Genomic DNA, 14,951 nt, shown 5'->3' with positions numbered 1-14,951 from the left:
TGAGCTGTAGCTCACGAAAGCTCATGCTCTAATAAATTTGTTAGTCTCTAAGGTGCCACAAGTACTCCTTTTCTTTTTGCGAATACAGACTAACATGGTTGCTACTCTGACGTGGGTTTTTTTAGTTTACTTTGTATATTTGGCAGTACTTTAGGTATAGTCAATTTCACAGTTCCCCTTGTACAGTCTGTTGTTTGTCAGTCTTTCGCAGGGCAACATTGTATGTTGAGCAGGGGGCAGAATGTTTTAAATGGAAACTATATTTGTAAAGCCACAAAAATTCAGGGCAGATGTAGTACCTGGAACTACTTTTTAAATCAAGTTAGTGATTTTTTTATTAGCTGCCTAACTGGCACTGGTGCCTTCGAAAGATATCCCCACCTGGACTCAGTGGGAATCCTCAGTGCTGGGGATTCAGCACTTTTGAAAATCAGGCCTTTTATTTAGGGGCCTCAGTATGATCTTAGGAGCCTATCATTAGTTACTCATTTTATAAAATCTTGGCCTTAAGTTTGAAAGTGTGGAGAACATCTCACAGCACTGCCATTTAGCCTGCATTCTAGTCATTGCTTCTGTGAAAACTTAACTGTCTTTAAGTGTGCACAGCTCTGTCAGAACTGAAATAGGCTTCCAGAGGAGGTTGTGGAATCCTCGTCACTGGATGCTTTTAAGAACAGGTTAGATTAACACCTGTCAGGGAGGTTCTAGGTTTACTTCAGCAGAGCCGGGTGGACCAGATGACCTCTTAAGGTCCCTTTCAGCCCTACATTTCTAGGATTCTATTATTCTAATGCTATTTTACCTGCTGTTACAGAGATAAGATCCTCATAAGAGAACGTCTTTGGTTCAAGGAGTTCTCTTTGCTGTGTTGTGAGTTCTGCCATGTCTCTGCATGATTTGTGTTTTGTAGCTGTTGAATTCTGATTGAGCTCCATGCAAGCTTCCAAATGTGATACATTATGTGGGCACAGCAGCCTTGCTCATCCCAAAGCGTTTTGTGATGAGCAGTGATAGTTTAATACAGTCGTAGTCCAAACTGATTGACAAATGTAGCGACATTTAGCTATTATGGAGCACACTGTGCAGCAATGTCGCTCTTCCAGCTTAGCCCTACTATGAGTGTCGTGTATAGTCACTTAGAAGATGCAAAGATAAAGGGTGATATCCTGACCCCACTGAAGTCAGGAGGAAACTCCCATTGGTTTCACCCAAAATGAATACATTCATAAATGCTAAAAGCAAACAACATCAAGTGAGAATTTTTTAATGAACTTTTCAGGGCCTCTTAGGGCGAGATTGTGTTGTCCCCTGCACATGTATAAGGGTGGAGGGAATGGAAGGAAATTCTCCCTTCACAGAGCCCCCATGCAGAGGCTGGCCACAGTTCCAGTCCTCATGCTTCCCTGAGCATAAAGACTGTTCGGGCTGCCAAGCCTGTCCCTAGGGGTGGAGAGGAGGCAGGCATGGCCATTGCCCTCTTTAAGAACGGTATCTCTGGATACTCCAGAAGGCACTGTATCACCCGGTAATTACTGCACTGCATGTTGTGGGATGGAGTAATTCAGCACCACCTGCATCTCAGGCTGCTGCTTCATGTCACAATTTAGCTGTCAGGGGGTATGTCTACACTGCAGTTAAACACCTGTGGCTGACCTGTGTCAGCAGACTCAGGCTTGCAGGGCTTGGGCTAAGGGGCTGTTTAATTGCAGTGTAGAGGTTCGGTCTTGGGCTGCATCACAAGCCCTGGGACCTTACTACCTCACAGGATCCTAGAGCTTGTGCTCCATCCCAAGCCTACATATCTACACTCTAATTAAACAGTCCCTTACGCAAGCGCCGCGAGCCCGTGTCAGCTGGCATGGGCCAGCCGTGGGTATGTCTACACCCACTGTGAGCTAAGTCATCCACCCTCTTCTTCTTAAGTGACTTTTATTTACATTGGAGTTATGCATGTAGCGTAGGTCAGGATCTAGCCTTAGATTATCTGTCATTGGAATTACACATGTTCATTTGTGCATTCCTACAGTTTATTGGGTACCCAAAGTGATGGCATCAAGATACTCCATGGTTTTGGTTATGATTGGAATATCATGCTCCAACAATATGGCAACCTCCATCTCTTTCCCAGTTCCATCTAGCAACATTAGCTTTCAGACAAAGCCTGTATTGGTTGAAATCACAGTACTTCACAATAAAAAATAAATATGGTCCAAACTGTGTAGATAATCTGAATTCTCAAGTCGATTTGCCAAGAAAAGTGAATTTTTTTTAAAACCTGGTATTTTTCTTCTTCCTCCAGATCTGTATTACTTCCTGCTAGCCCCCACGCTTTGCTACCAGCTGAATTTCCCAAGACAAAAGAGTTGCCGGCAAGGCTATATCATTAGGAGATTCATTGAAATGGTAAGAACAAGGCATTGCATTTAAAACTGTCCCCTTCTCTGCTCCCGCTGTCACAGTGAATGTATCAGATCTTGAGGTTTCACATTGCATATGTTCCTTTGGAGGCTGAATGTGACAGTTCTGAGCCAGGCATGATTTTCCCATGACATTTTACAAACACAGGTAAGCCGTTTCTGCTGTGTTAAAAAGATTTTTTAGGACCCTTAGTCCCTGGAGGGCCAGAAGAGTGTCCTAGGACATCCCTCCAGCTCTTGGGCTACCAGGGATGGAATGCCATCCCAAATGCATCCTAAAAATGCAACAGCTAGCAGTGCTACCTGAAGCCTCTTTTAGCTTCATTGAGGCAAGTTGTACTGCATTTTTGTTGTGAAATGTCATCAAATTAACACACATTTCAGACTTTTTATTGACATTTTTGCAAAAATGTCCATTTTTCAGAAATCCATTTTGAATCCCCACCCCCATCTTTAGAACACTTGAATGAGAAATGGGGGTTGGCTTTCATAGATTGTCTCTATAGAGGAGCCCTCTTGATGCCCTTTAGGGCCCTGTGCCTTAGCAAGTCTTATGCTAAAGGTTCCTTTTGCAGCCTGTAAAGTGTTGTCCAGTGGGGTCACTGACACTGATGTGAGGCCTCTGGAACTCTCCTGTTTCCAACCAGCACAAAGAGCAAAGGATCAAACTTAGCATCCAAACATGGATCCTCCATGTATAACTCAGTGCATGGCCACTAGGCCACCGGATCAGCTGATCTTTGGTCAGTTAATGCAGGAAATACACAAGATAAAATTGCACTGGAGACTTCATGAAAATACAGATGATAAGACGAGTCCTTGTATTTTGCAGCTGTAGATGTTAGACATCTTGTGTTAGAGTGACTGATACACTTGGAAGCATGCCATTCACTCGAGCTTGCTGCAGCACAAGATATTTTAGTGTCAGTTGCACTTGAAGATGCTGTGGTGGTTATAGTGTTTAAATACAAGATAGACTGGAGATTTTGCAGTGATGACCCAGGATACTGTCAACTCAGCCTAAGGGAATTAAGGCTCCAAAATCTTCTTTTGTTGTTTTCTTTGCAGGTTTTTCTCTTTCATCTCATGCTGGGGCTAATACAGCAGGTATGTTTTTTGTCTAAGGTTAAACCCCAGGGATTCAGCTACCATGGATGATGAGGCCTCTGTGAACCACATATTACCACTTAATGCTATAAGCTATTTAGGTCTGACCTTTACCACTTCATTTTCTTTACTGTCAAAATAAGCCCCTGCATCTACCTTAATACTCACACAATTTGGAAATGGATCAATCATTTAGATTCCTGTCTTTATCTGCTTAGACTGAGGCTATGTCTATTCTACAGTGCCTATGCCAGCATAGCATGGATGCAGTGTACACTGACAGGAGGAGTTTTTTCTGCTGCTGCAGGCACACCACGTCCCCGATCGATGTTAGCTATGCCGATGTTAGCACTCTTCTGTTGGCATAGCTGTGTCTCTGCTGGGGTTTTGGCATCACCCCTGACTGACATAGCTATGTCAGGACAAGTTTTAAGTATAGACCAAGCCACAGTTACTGCCTCAGCGAGCTACCACGAGACCACAGTGCAGATATAATATAACAAAGTAAAGATGCTGAAGGGGCGGGGGAGGGGGGGAGTTCTCCACTCCTGTTAGTGGTGTTGCTGTCTTGCTCCTCCACAACTGTCCATGCCTCAAGTTAAGCACTGGGAATCCACAGACGTGTGTGACTGAGAGAGTGAGAGAAAGTACCCACTGCGTCCCTCGTCACCAAGAGGATTATTAAACTTGTTCTGCCACTTCCTCAGGTTTCTCCCTATCTCAGCTGCTCCTCTCACAGCAAGCTGGAAAATGTTTAATAGCCAAGATCTAAACTGGGCTGGGGTTAAATGCAAAGGAATTTCCACCGGGACCTGAAGACCAATGATGATTCAATGAGGAGACTAAATCCTCAACCAAGTGCACAAATATCCATGCCTCATATTGGCCTGTTTCTAAATTTGTTCCCAATTCCTACCCTAACACCCAGTTCATTAGCTCATCCCATTCACTCTGTCCTCAGCAGTTGTCATCTACCTTGTTGTCCAGTATTTTCCCTTCCACCGTTTGCTCCAAAATCTTTTTGCCTGCAGTGGTGGCAATTGAGTGCAGTGAAGGAGGAGGATTCACTTAGATGAGGATTTTTTTCAGTAATCAAGCATAATTTGTAGTGCATTAGTACAGTTTAATAATCCATCTAGTAAACTACTAATTTTACTAATGCACTTAGAGCTCTTATTACTGCATGTTCATCTAAGATGCCACCCTTTTGCATCATGATAGCAAGTGCTGAGGATTCTTTACCATGCTGATGTACCCCTGTACATTTGATTGTGTTCCATTTGCTCACAGTTAGAGAAGAGAGAGTACAAGAGCTTTGTACTCCCAAGCTTCAATGACACCCACACACACTAGTGCAGGGGGATAGAGATTCCAGCTCCATATCCAAACTGATGCTGAAGGCATTATAGAACTTCATGGTCTTTACACCCGAAAGGAAGTGCTACCCATGAGGACAACAATAGTCAGCTGGCAGGTTGGGATGCAGCTGTTTAGTAGGGTGTCAGATGTCCTCCTAGCTATTCAGTTGGTATGAGAAGCCCAGGAAGGGTTTGTATGCTACAAAAGCTGCAGTTGTGCTTTTTCATTATAGCAGAGACATAAAAGAATGAGTTACTTTACAATGCCTTGCAGAAAGAACTGTTTATACCCTCAATTCTGTGTTTATTTTTTATTCCAGTGGATTGTACCAAATATTCATAAATCAATGAAGCCCATAAATGTAAGCAAATCACACCTGGTTATTTTCTTGAACCAAATTCTGACTCATTCAGACCAGTGCCAGAGATAACATTAATCTATTTTGTTTGTTTCTGCAGGAAATAGAGTCCACCCTGCTCACAGAATACATCTTAAAACTAGCGGTGAGGTCAATCTGCATGCTTTTTGATTCTGGGGTTAAGCTGATGTGTAACTATTAGAAATTTCCCTTTGGAATAAAAAACAAAGGAGATTTGGGAATGCCAGGGGTCCAGTAACCATGCTAGATCTATTCCCTTCTAGCTCTTTAATCTCACTTAGGATTTTATATTGCTGCCCATCCCACAGCATCTGATTGCCTTCCATGTAAAATCAGGAGCAATAGTAAAGTCCCTAGTGGACTTCATGGACTCTCTGGCATGTCTCACTTTTTGGAGTCAAAACTTTATTTGAGATATGATATTTTCTTTTTTTAATTATTGTTCTGGGTAAGGGTTATTGGGCAGAAGAGGGTATCAGTGTTGAAGATTATTGGGAACAAGGAGGTGCCAGTGTTGTGTCATTCTTATGGTGGAATTACTTTTTCGAAGAAGAAGGTTTTGCAGCATTTCTTGAAGATCCTCAGACTCTGGATTTACCCAGTCTTCTCTAGAAGTTTATTCCATAGGCAGATCCCCTCAGTTGAGAATGGTTTGTCCCTGCTTCTCATGTGCTTCATTCTGGGCTCTGTGATCTGCACTGTCCCAGCGGAGCACAGCTGTTGTCGTGGTTCAAAGATCAAAATTCGATCTTTGATGTAGCTAGGGTTTGATCCATTAATTGCTTTGAAAATAAGGACCAGGGCCTTAAATTGGCAGCAGAAGCTAACTGGGAGCCATTGGAGGGGCTTGAGCACTAGCCTGATACGCTCACAGCAACCTAAGCCATGGAGAAGGTGGGCAGCTGTATTCTATACCATCTAGAGCTTGTGCTTGGTTTTCACATTCTGCTTCACATACCTGTAGGTGACATGTGCACGGATTGGTGTTGGCAGGTCTTCATCTGGGAGGAGGGGACAAAATATCCTACAGTGAGCTGGAGTGAAAACCCTTGTGTTAACTTAGCAGTTATTTCTTTTCCACAAACACTTACCTCTCTCACTGATATGTGGGAAAGACCTCCGCATCCCCAGTGGAGCCCTAACCTTCCTCCACTTTCCTGTTTTACACTACGTCTGTTCATAGCTGCGTAGCTTCCCCTTCCAAGGCCTGTCAACAGTCCCCATGCTTCTGAGCAAGGAGACCTAGGCAGTGAAGTCACTTTGGATCCATTAACACCAGGAGAGGTTGCTCGTCAGTGATGAAAAGGACCTCTCTCCAGAGGCTGCGTGCTCTGCCGCCATAGCACTAAGCCCTGTTGGTCGCTATGGCAATGGATTGGTATCAACATCTTTGTGTTTGTTTTAAATGGATTTAGTACTTGTGGAAGATGCCAGCCTGTCAGTCCTGGCGATTGACATACTTTGTGTATCCAGTTGAACTGATGTTGCACAGGAAGGAAAAGAGTCCAGTTCACTCTTAGCTGGGTTGCTTCTGCAGAGCTATGTCCCTGAAATCAGCAGTTATGATGCACACAAAGGGCTTACTTCGTCTCTCCCCTTCCCTGGTTTGGCACCAGGCAGCTCCACTGATTTCAGTACAGTTACTCCTGATTTACACCCATGAAAGTAAGCACAAAATCAGGATCAGGAAACAGATCTGTTTGAGTAAATCCAGTTTGACATAATCACTTTTCAGAATAGCACTACATTTTGTTGGGATCTTAAACTGCCATCATGTTCCATTTGATCATATCTCATCTTGAACTAAATTGAGAGCAGAAAAAGGTAATATGGTGTCCTGTGCTTATTAGTGTATCACTGGGAAAATGTAACCCTTCATTTTAGAAAAAAAATACAAGAGGTGGAATTCCCTTGATGTTCCCCTGGGAGTTGCGCATATTCAATGATTACATTACTAATTGCATTAGTTTTACTGAAGCTGTTAAGGGATTGTACTAAACAGCAAAGCAAAGCCCATTAAAAAGTGCTGCTGTGACACCCTCATTGTGGCAGATGTCTAGAAATTTGAAGTGAGATCCAAGCCCAGCTGAAGTCAGTGGTAAAACTCTCACTGATTTCAGTGGAGCCAGGATTTCGCTCCATTTTGTTTACTGAAGTTATCTACGCACAGAAAATTCCAAAGCTCCTCTGTGAATTCCTGGGAGACAAACGGGGGGGCTGGAAAACATGCAAAGAGCTAGACAAAATCAACTCCAGTCTAGATGTGTGTCAGAGAGGATGGCTTAGTGACCTAAGCATCAAGTTTGACTTAGCTAGATTCCCTGAAAGGGCCAGTGCCACCCTTTACTCTTCCAGTGTACCATGGATAAATTGAGTTTTATGCAATTTCCCATGTGCAGATCTTTCAGATGAAACCTCAGAAGCCAAGATCCTGTCTCTCCTGAATAGAGATTATAAAGATCTCAGGTCACTTTTAGAAAGTCTAGTGATTTGTCCCTGTGTCCTTGGCCAAAATATCCTTTTCCATCACTGTTTCACAGAATGCTGGGTCCCCCTCATCTGCCATGCTACCTAAGAACTAGCAGTCGTTCAGTGGAAATGTCTGTCTATGCCAATGGTTCTCAAAGCTGGTCCGCCGCTTGTTCAGGGAAAGCCCCTGGCGGGCTGGGCCGGTTTGTTTACCTGCCACATATGCAGGTTCAGCCGATCACGGCTCCCACTGGCCGCGGTTTGCCGCTCCAGGCCAATGAGGGCTGCGGGAAGGGCGGCCAGCACATCCCTCGGCCTGCATCACTTCCCGCAGCCCCCATTGGCCTGGAGCGGCAAACCGTGGCCAGTGGGAGCCACAATCCTGCGGACGTGGCAGGAAAACAAATCAGCCTGGCCCGCCAAAGGCTTTCCTTGAACAAGCAGCAGACTGGCTTTGAGAACCACTGGTCTATACCATTCTCTAGCTTGTAAAGCACTTTGGGATCCATCAGGATGAAAAGTGCTATGCAAGTAAAAGGCCTGGTCTACACACAGATTTTTTACCAATATAATTATTTTTGGTTAGGGGTGTGCTTTTTTTTAAACTGAAATAGTTATTCTGGTTGAATCCTTAATATAGATGCAGGTATAGCTGTAGAAAGGTGCCTTATACTAGGATAGCTTATTTCCCTTCCTGTGTATAGTAAAATTTATACTGGCATAGCCATTTAGTGTGAATGCAGTATACACTGAGAGAAGGAATTTTTATGCTGGTGTAGAAACACCACCTCCCCAGACGACGTTAGCAGAAGCACTCTTCTGTCAGCACAGCAGCATCTACACTGGGGATTTTGTCGGCATAGCTAAATTGCGAGGGGTTGTGGCTTTTTCACTGACGTAGCTATGCTGGGATTAGTTTAAGTGTAGACCAAGCCTAAGCAGTACTGATAAAAGCATCTTTATTCCAGTCTAACTGCATCCACCCATGGGGGTAGTACTGCTACACCGGTGTAAAGTGGTATGTCTTTTGTGTGTAGACGAGGCCTAAAATATTATCTCTTACAAGAATACAGAGAAAACAAAATATTGAAGGTGGGACCATGGTTAATGGATGAGTATTTCCCTGTTGGAAACCTGGAGGGTACAAGAGGAATGTATTTAATTCATTCTAGTTCATATTACATTTTTATCCACACTGAAGATAAAAAATCTACCCTGCCCTCCCACACTGAGCCATCTCCTCAGGGCACAACTCAGTCGAGATCTATGAGGAGCATTAGCACAACTGCCTGGAAAAGTTTGTCTAGCCTCTGCCTGATTCCAGCCAGTTACTCGTTCTCTCAATATTCGCTAGGTTCAATTCCAAAATTACCTCATTACACACCATAGGCCCATATAGTTTTTCAGTTTCCTATAGAAACCCTGCCCTGCATTAGTCTATGAGCTTTATTTATATTTGAATCATTTTCATGTGTTTCTTTATATTAATCATATTTAAAAGCCTGTCTCCATTGCATTGCTTGCAACTGGATACTTTAAATCCAGGAGAAGGTAGATCTCTTTATGAAAGCAGTTGCTGTGGCAAGGGCCAGTTTATATCTGATTATATTCAAGGAGGAGTGGCAATGTACAGGAGGGAGAGATTGTTTTTATTATGTTTTTCATACAGGTGCCAAATCATTTCATCTGGCTGATCTTTTTTTATTGGTACTTTCACTCCTGCCTCAACTGCCTTGCAGAACTGCTTCGATTTGGAGACCGGCAATTTTATCTAGACTGGTGGTAAGGTTTCTTTTACCTCTTGTCAAAACAGATCGCTGTTGCTTAATAGAATCAGACTGGTATGTGTCATGCTTAATGTAAAAAAAAAAAAAAAAAGGGAATGCATCCGATGAAGTGAGCTGTAGCTCACAAAAGCTTATGCTTAAATAAATTTGTTAGTCTCTAAGGTGCCACAAGTACTCCTTTTCTTTTTTGCGAATACAGACTAACACAGCTGCTACTCTGAAACCTGTTAAAATGGGAAGACTGTATTCCGAAAAAAGAGGAATCTGATTGGCTGGCAAAGGTTCTACCTGTACAAGTATCTAGCATGACTGACTGAATTTCTGTAACTGTTAGTCAGTTAGCATTGTTAGGTAACAATGGGGCTGGGAAAAGCAAGGTAAGGAATTTAAAATACAGATGTAGATGCTCTGTTACTTTGCCCCTTGTGCAGTCATTTACAGGATGTTAAAACATCACCTGATCAGACAGACAGTGATTTACACCACACTTTGCATGCGTGTAAGTGACGTCCCAAGAATCTGCCTCATAAACTTTACAAATATACTTTAACTTTTACCGCTATCTGCAGAAATAGACATAAAATAAGATTCAGGTAAGGTCCACAAATCTAGGCTTTACCTTACTTTGACTAATTCCCTGTGGAAGCAGAAAACTGAAGTCAGCAGCTGAAAGTAACAAGTGATTTGGCATCTGTTTCTTGTTTCCACTGCCATTTGCACAGGAGGTGGACTTGTGAAAACAAGATACAGGAGAGTTCTAAAACAAAGTCTACACTTTAAACCATTGCTTGATTTTCACTGATCTGACCTCTATTTCCAGAAAAGCTAGTAATGTCAGTATCACTAGCAACTGATAGGGATTCCAGGTGCTGGCTTTTCCTGGCAAGATCTAGTTTGCATAAGTAGCTCAAAAGCCTGCAGTACTTCAGATTGGAAAAGGATATTTTTCATTTAAAAAAACAACTTTGGGTTCTTTTAAAAAAATCAAATAGTTTATTTAATTTTCAAACAGACAGTTGTACCCAGACATGCCTACTTTTCAGGTACTGTAGTTGAATTCTCTATGCTTTTGGCTTTCAACAGGGTAAAATGACACACCTTCCTGTGTATTATTATTTATATATAGTATATGTGTCATAGAATATAGAGTAATTATTCTGGTGATACTCATTTCCTAAGCATTGGTATAGAAAATATTTTAAAGTTGTTGGCACACAGAGATGTTAGTTACAGCCTAACTATGCTGCGGTTGAGAACAGGTGTATACATATATACAGTTAAGCAATGAGTCATGGCCTGCAGGGGTGGAAGGGATGGTCTGCATACTGTGGATGTATCAGGCGATATGAAGCAAGCAAGAATGATTCCAGCCTCCCAAGAAATGGCATAATCCACCTGCAGGGTCTGAGTGGATTTACGAGATGCAACTTATGAAAAGGATGTAAAGAACCACGATACTTTGGTCTTTGTTGGGCATTAATGAGGTGAATTCTTTTACCAACAATCAGAAAGGTGCGTGTATAGAAAATGCTCCAAAGCCATTCCATAGATCTACTGGCCTAATCCCTGCAGTAGGTGGGACAATTAGGGCAGTGATTTCAGTGGGAGAATTTCAGTACAGTACATAGGCTTGTTGCAGGGCCCCTAGCAGGGTCTGCCTCTGAGTCAGACATTGGATCCAGGGTTCCCCAATTTCAGCTGGAGGCAGGAGAAGAAGCAGTTGGCAAGGCTTGACATGGTGCTGTCTACAGGACCCAGTTATGCAGTTTAAGGCATAGGCAAACTAAGTATGTGCCTAGGGCCCAAATTCATGGGGCAGGGCAAAGTGAACCCAAACTCCATTAACCCAATGGCAAGTCACTACCCCCAGGGACAAATACTTTGTAAGTGTAAATATTAAGCTACAGCTCTGCCAACCCCAACTGTTTAAAAATCATGAATCAGGCCTCAAAAAACATAAGATTGGCTCAAAAATGAGATAAAAAAAACCAAAACTTTTGGTTCTTTTTAATTGCCTTCTGGTAGTTGAGTCTTCGGAGTCCATGTTTTCCATTTTTGCTCTGCAGACATCAGGGCTAGAAACTTTTTAAAAAAAAAAAAAAAAAAGCTGAGATTTTCCCATATTCATCTGACTCCAGGAGCTGGAGTTTTAAGACGCACACCAAATATCATGAGTCTCAGAGACTGTGTCATCTTGTTGTAAGCTCCATGTGGTAAATTCTTTGTAACTACAGTATAAATTAAATGTAAGCTGGCTCCAAAGATACAGCATTCAAGAGAACCACAAGATGATAGTTAATAGAGTGTCATCAGGGTAAGTTCCGTTTGTATGCATAATCTTCTGTTGCTGGTATAAGCATTGTCAGGAAAACCCGAATGTTATACTCTAGAAGAGTGGGTGAGAGGCAGGAAGTGCAGTAGGTGGCGGATATCTCTTCATCATTTTGATTGGCTGATGATTCCACCTATCTCAGGTTACCAAAGCTGTACAAGGGAAAGTAGGAGTGGCTGCCGGTTAAATTAGGTAACACTGAAAAGTTTGAAGTAAAATTATGCTCTGCAGCATCTGCACACAATGTATAAAGGATTCATGCTGATCGAGTGTAGAAAATACAAGGTGTGAGATCTGCAGGAAGAAGAGACTATTTTCTTTCATTTTTTAAAATTGGTTTGCTGTTCTCAGTCATCCTTTACAATATCTGGAGGAGGCATGCTAACCTCTGCAGCTCTTTTAGATATTGAATTTAGCTGAAATTAAAAAACTCCTCCTTTTCGGGGCTCTCTCTTCCCTGTATGTTTCCACACCCAATACCTTAGTCTTTCCTTTCTACAATTAGGTCTGATGACTGATTTATTGACAATGAGAGACCTAAAATATTAAACTCATTGTCACAGTTCAAGACAACTGCACTTGTATTTCCCCGACATGGTAAACCAATGGCACCTCTCTTGGGCAGAGACCCATATCTCACTCCCTTCTGACTAGGGATTTTAAGGCTGCACAGCTCCCTGGCTTACACTGAGATATTGGCAGCAAGCCAGACTGCTTAAAAGGCCAGTGCCTGTGCTTTGCTGTCTCCCTGAGGGCTATGACCGGTGTATCACCCACAGTTTCAAGTTACCACACAGCTCTTTCTAAGCAAGCAGATTTATTCTTAAGGTAAAAGCATTACAGAGAAACCATATTAAAACAATACAAGAACCTACACTTGTGCTAGAATGCTTACCAGAGATTACCCCAAGTCCAGCCTAGGGCTCTGGTAGGTTTTAGTATTTAGACCCACAACAGGGTTTTCCCAATGGAAACTAGTTCATCTGTCTTAGATCCAGAACAGAGACTGGGCAGATCAGCCATTTCTTTGTACAGCTCCAGCCTTTGATCTCAGGCTTCTGTAACAGATAATTAGCAGACAATGACCCTTTCCTCAAGGCATAGTGTCCAAACAATGACAGATTTCAGAGTAGCAGCCGTGTTAGTCTGTATTCACAAAAAAGAAAAGGAGGACTTGTGGCACCTTAGAGAGACTAACAAATTTATTTGAGCATAAGCTTTCGTGAGATACAGCTCATTTCATCGGTTTTTGCATAACCAGAACTGGGGAATTTGTATTAATTTCTCACTAGGGATTCCCGAGGAAACCCACTTCACACTTACTGTCCCTAAACTCCATACTTCTCGAGTTCATTTCCAATATAGTCTTGTAAACTCCCAGGTCTCACATCTGTCACATCTCCCCCCTAGAGTGGTTACATACAATTCCAGCTCACAGTAATACACAAATGTAATATAATTAGGTCTTTCAAGGATATTGCAGGAAATTGCCATATCTGTCAAACACAGCACTTAGTGGTTTCATAGCTTAGCAGAATACATCATGTGTAGGGCTCCGTGTTTCACGGAGGTCGCAGAAATCACGGAGACTGACTTCTGTGACCTCCGTGACTTCTGTAGCAGCTGGTTTGGTTGACCCCAGGGTCGCCCAAGCACCTGGCCCTGGGGCTAGCTACTCTGGTGGCTCTGGGGCCAGCTACACTGGCCCCTGTTGGAGCGGCTCTTCAGCCAGCCGCTTGGGCGGTCCCTCAGCCAGCTGTTGGCCCCGGGGCCAGTCGCACAGGCCGGTGCTCTAGTGGCCCTGGGCATTTGGCCCCGGGGACCGCCTGAGCAGCAGTCCCAGGAGCAGTGGGAGCAGCCACAGCTTGGCGGCTCCCGGCGGTGGTCCCAGGTGGCTGGAGCAGCGGCTGGCCCTGGCCCTCCTCCCCCCGGCAGCAGCTGGAGCAGCAACTGGCCCCCTGGGGCTCTCCTTCCAGCGGTGGCCGGAGGAGCGGCTGGCCCCCTGGGACTCCCCCTTACCCCCTCCCCTGATAGCTGATGCCATGGGCTCCTGCTCCCCCCTGGCAGCGTCCCTCCCCCCCAACATTCAATCGTGTATTTATGGTATAAGTCACGGACAGGTCATGGGCCATGATTTTTTGTTTCTTGCCCATGACCTGTCCATGACTTTTATTAAAAATACCTGTGATTAAATCATAGCCTTAATCATGTGTCATCATTAAGTGTGAGATAATTGGCTCCCAAGTTCTAGATCTGGTAAAAATGATGGGCTTACCACTGGAGGGATATATGTATTCCAATCAACTGCAGAGTAGTTACATGTGTGAGTAAGTGGATTTAACTGTACAGTACTCCAGGGTGCACTTGATTTTTTTTAAACCCTCCTACTGTAAGTAGCGAGCACTGCATTTATTTCTGATTCCAGGGGTTGCATTACAGAGCATACCAAAGCCCTTATCCGGAGGTTATTTCAGTAGTGCCATGGAAGATGCAGTCGTAATCAGCAGATTGGCTGAACTGCATTTTGATTTTTGGTGAACCAAAATTGGTGCTGAAAAATGTGTGTCTGGTAGAATGGGCGTATGCTCTTCTTTCTGTGCTTTACAAAGACGTCCCTTCTGCTTGCCCTGTCCTTGTAGGAATGCAGACTCCGTCTTACAGTTCTGGTCCAGATGGAATATCCCTGCCCACAAGTGGCTAGACAGGTACAAAAATGAGTTCTGCATTTTTCAGTTAAGATTAAGGAGATGAAATATTGCGGCTGGGAATCAATAATAATAATAATAATTGATTTTCTTTGTGAAGGATTAAATGACCATGAATGGGTCTGTTTGCCTGTTGTATCACAACAGTAGTTCTGCTGGCTTGAAATTTAATTCTGAGGCATTGCAATTAAGCTTTGACATTTAGGCATAATTAATGGGTGATCTTTAAATTTCAGGTGGTCATGGAGGAATAGCAGGGTTTTGGAGGAAATGTAATAGTTTTGTTAAGTTAAACACTTTAAAATAACTGTAAGGATCTAGTGTATGCTGCTGAGAATGGGATCGTCAGGAATAATACAGAAACCCTATAGACCAAATCCTGTCCCCTCTGCAATT

At 43.2% G+C, this 14,951-nt stretch overlaps 1 protein-coding gene across 1 annotated transcript in view; it reads left to right on the top strand.

The window, feature by feature from the left end:
* Nucleotides 1-14,951, top strand: part of LOC119841075 (diacylglycerol O-acyltransferase 1-like) — a 42,237-nt gene that overhangs the window by 22,732 nt on the left and 4,554 nt on the right. The window contains 6 exon segments of the mRNA XM_043494734.1: nt 2,300-2,403; nt 3,486-3,524; nt 5,203-5,244; nt 5,342-5,386; nt 9,401-9,513; nt 14,490-14,555. Coding sequence (XP_043350669.1) covers nt 2,300-2,403; nt 3,486-3,524; nt 5,203-5,244; nt 5,342-5,386; nt 9,401-9,513; nt 14,490-14,555 — 409 coding nt within the window.

This window comes from Dermochelys coriacea, chromosome 12 (assembly GCF_009764565.3).
Source record: "Dermochelys coriacea isolate rDerCor1 chromosome 12, rDerCor1.pri.v4, whole genome shotgun sequence".
Lineage (NCBI taxonomy): Eukaryota > Metazoa > Chordata > Testudines > Dermochelyidae > Dermochelys > Dermochelys coriacea.
The sequence above is the reverse complement of the archived record's forward strand: the minus strand, read 5'-3'. Positions and strand labels throughout refer to the sequence as shown.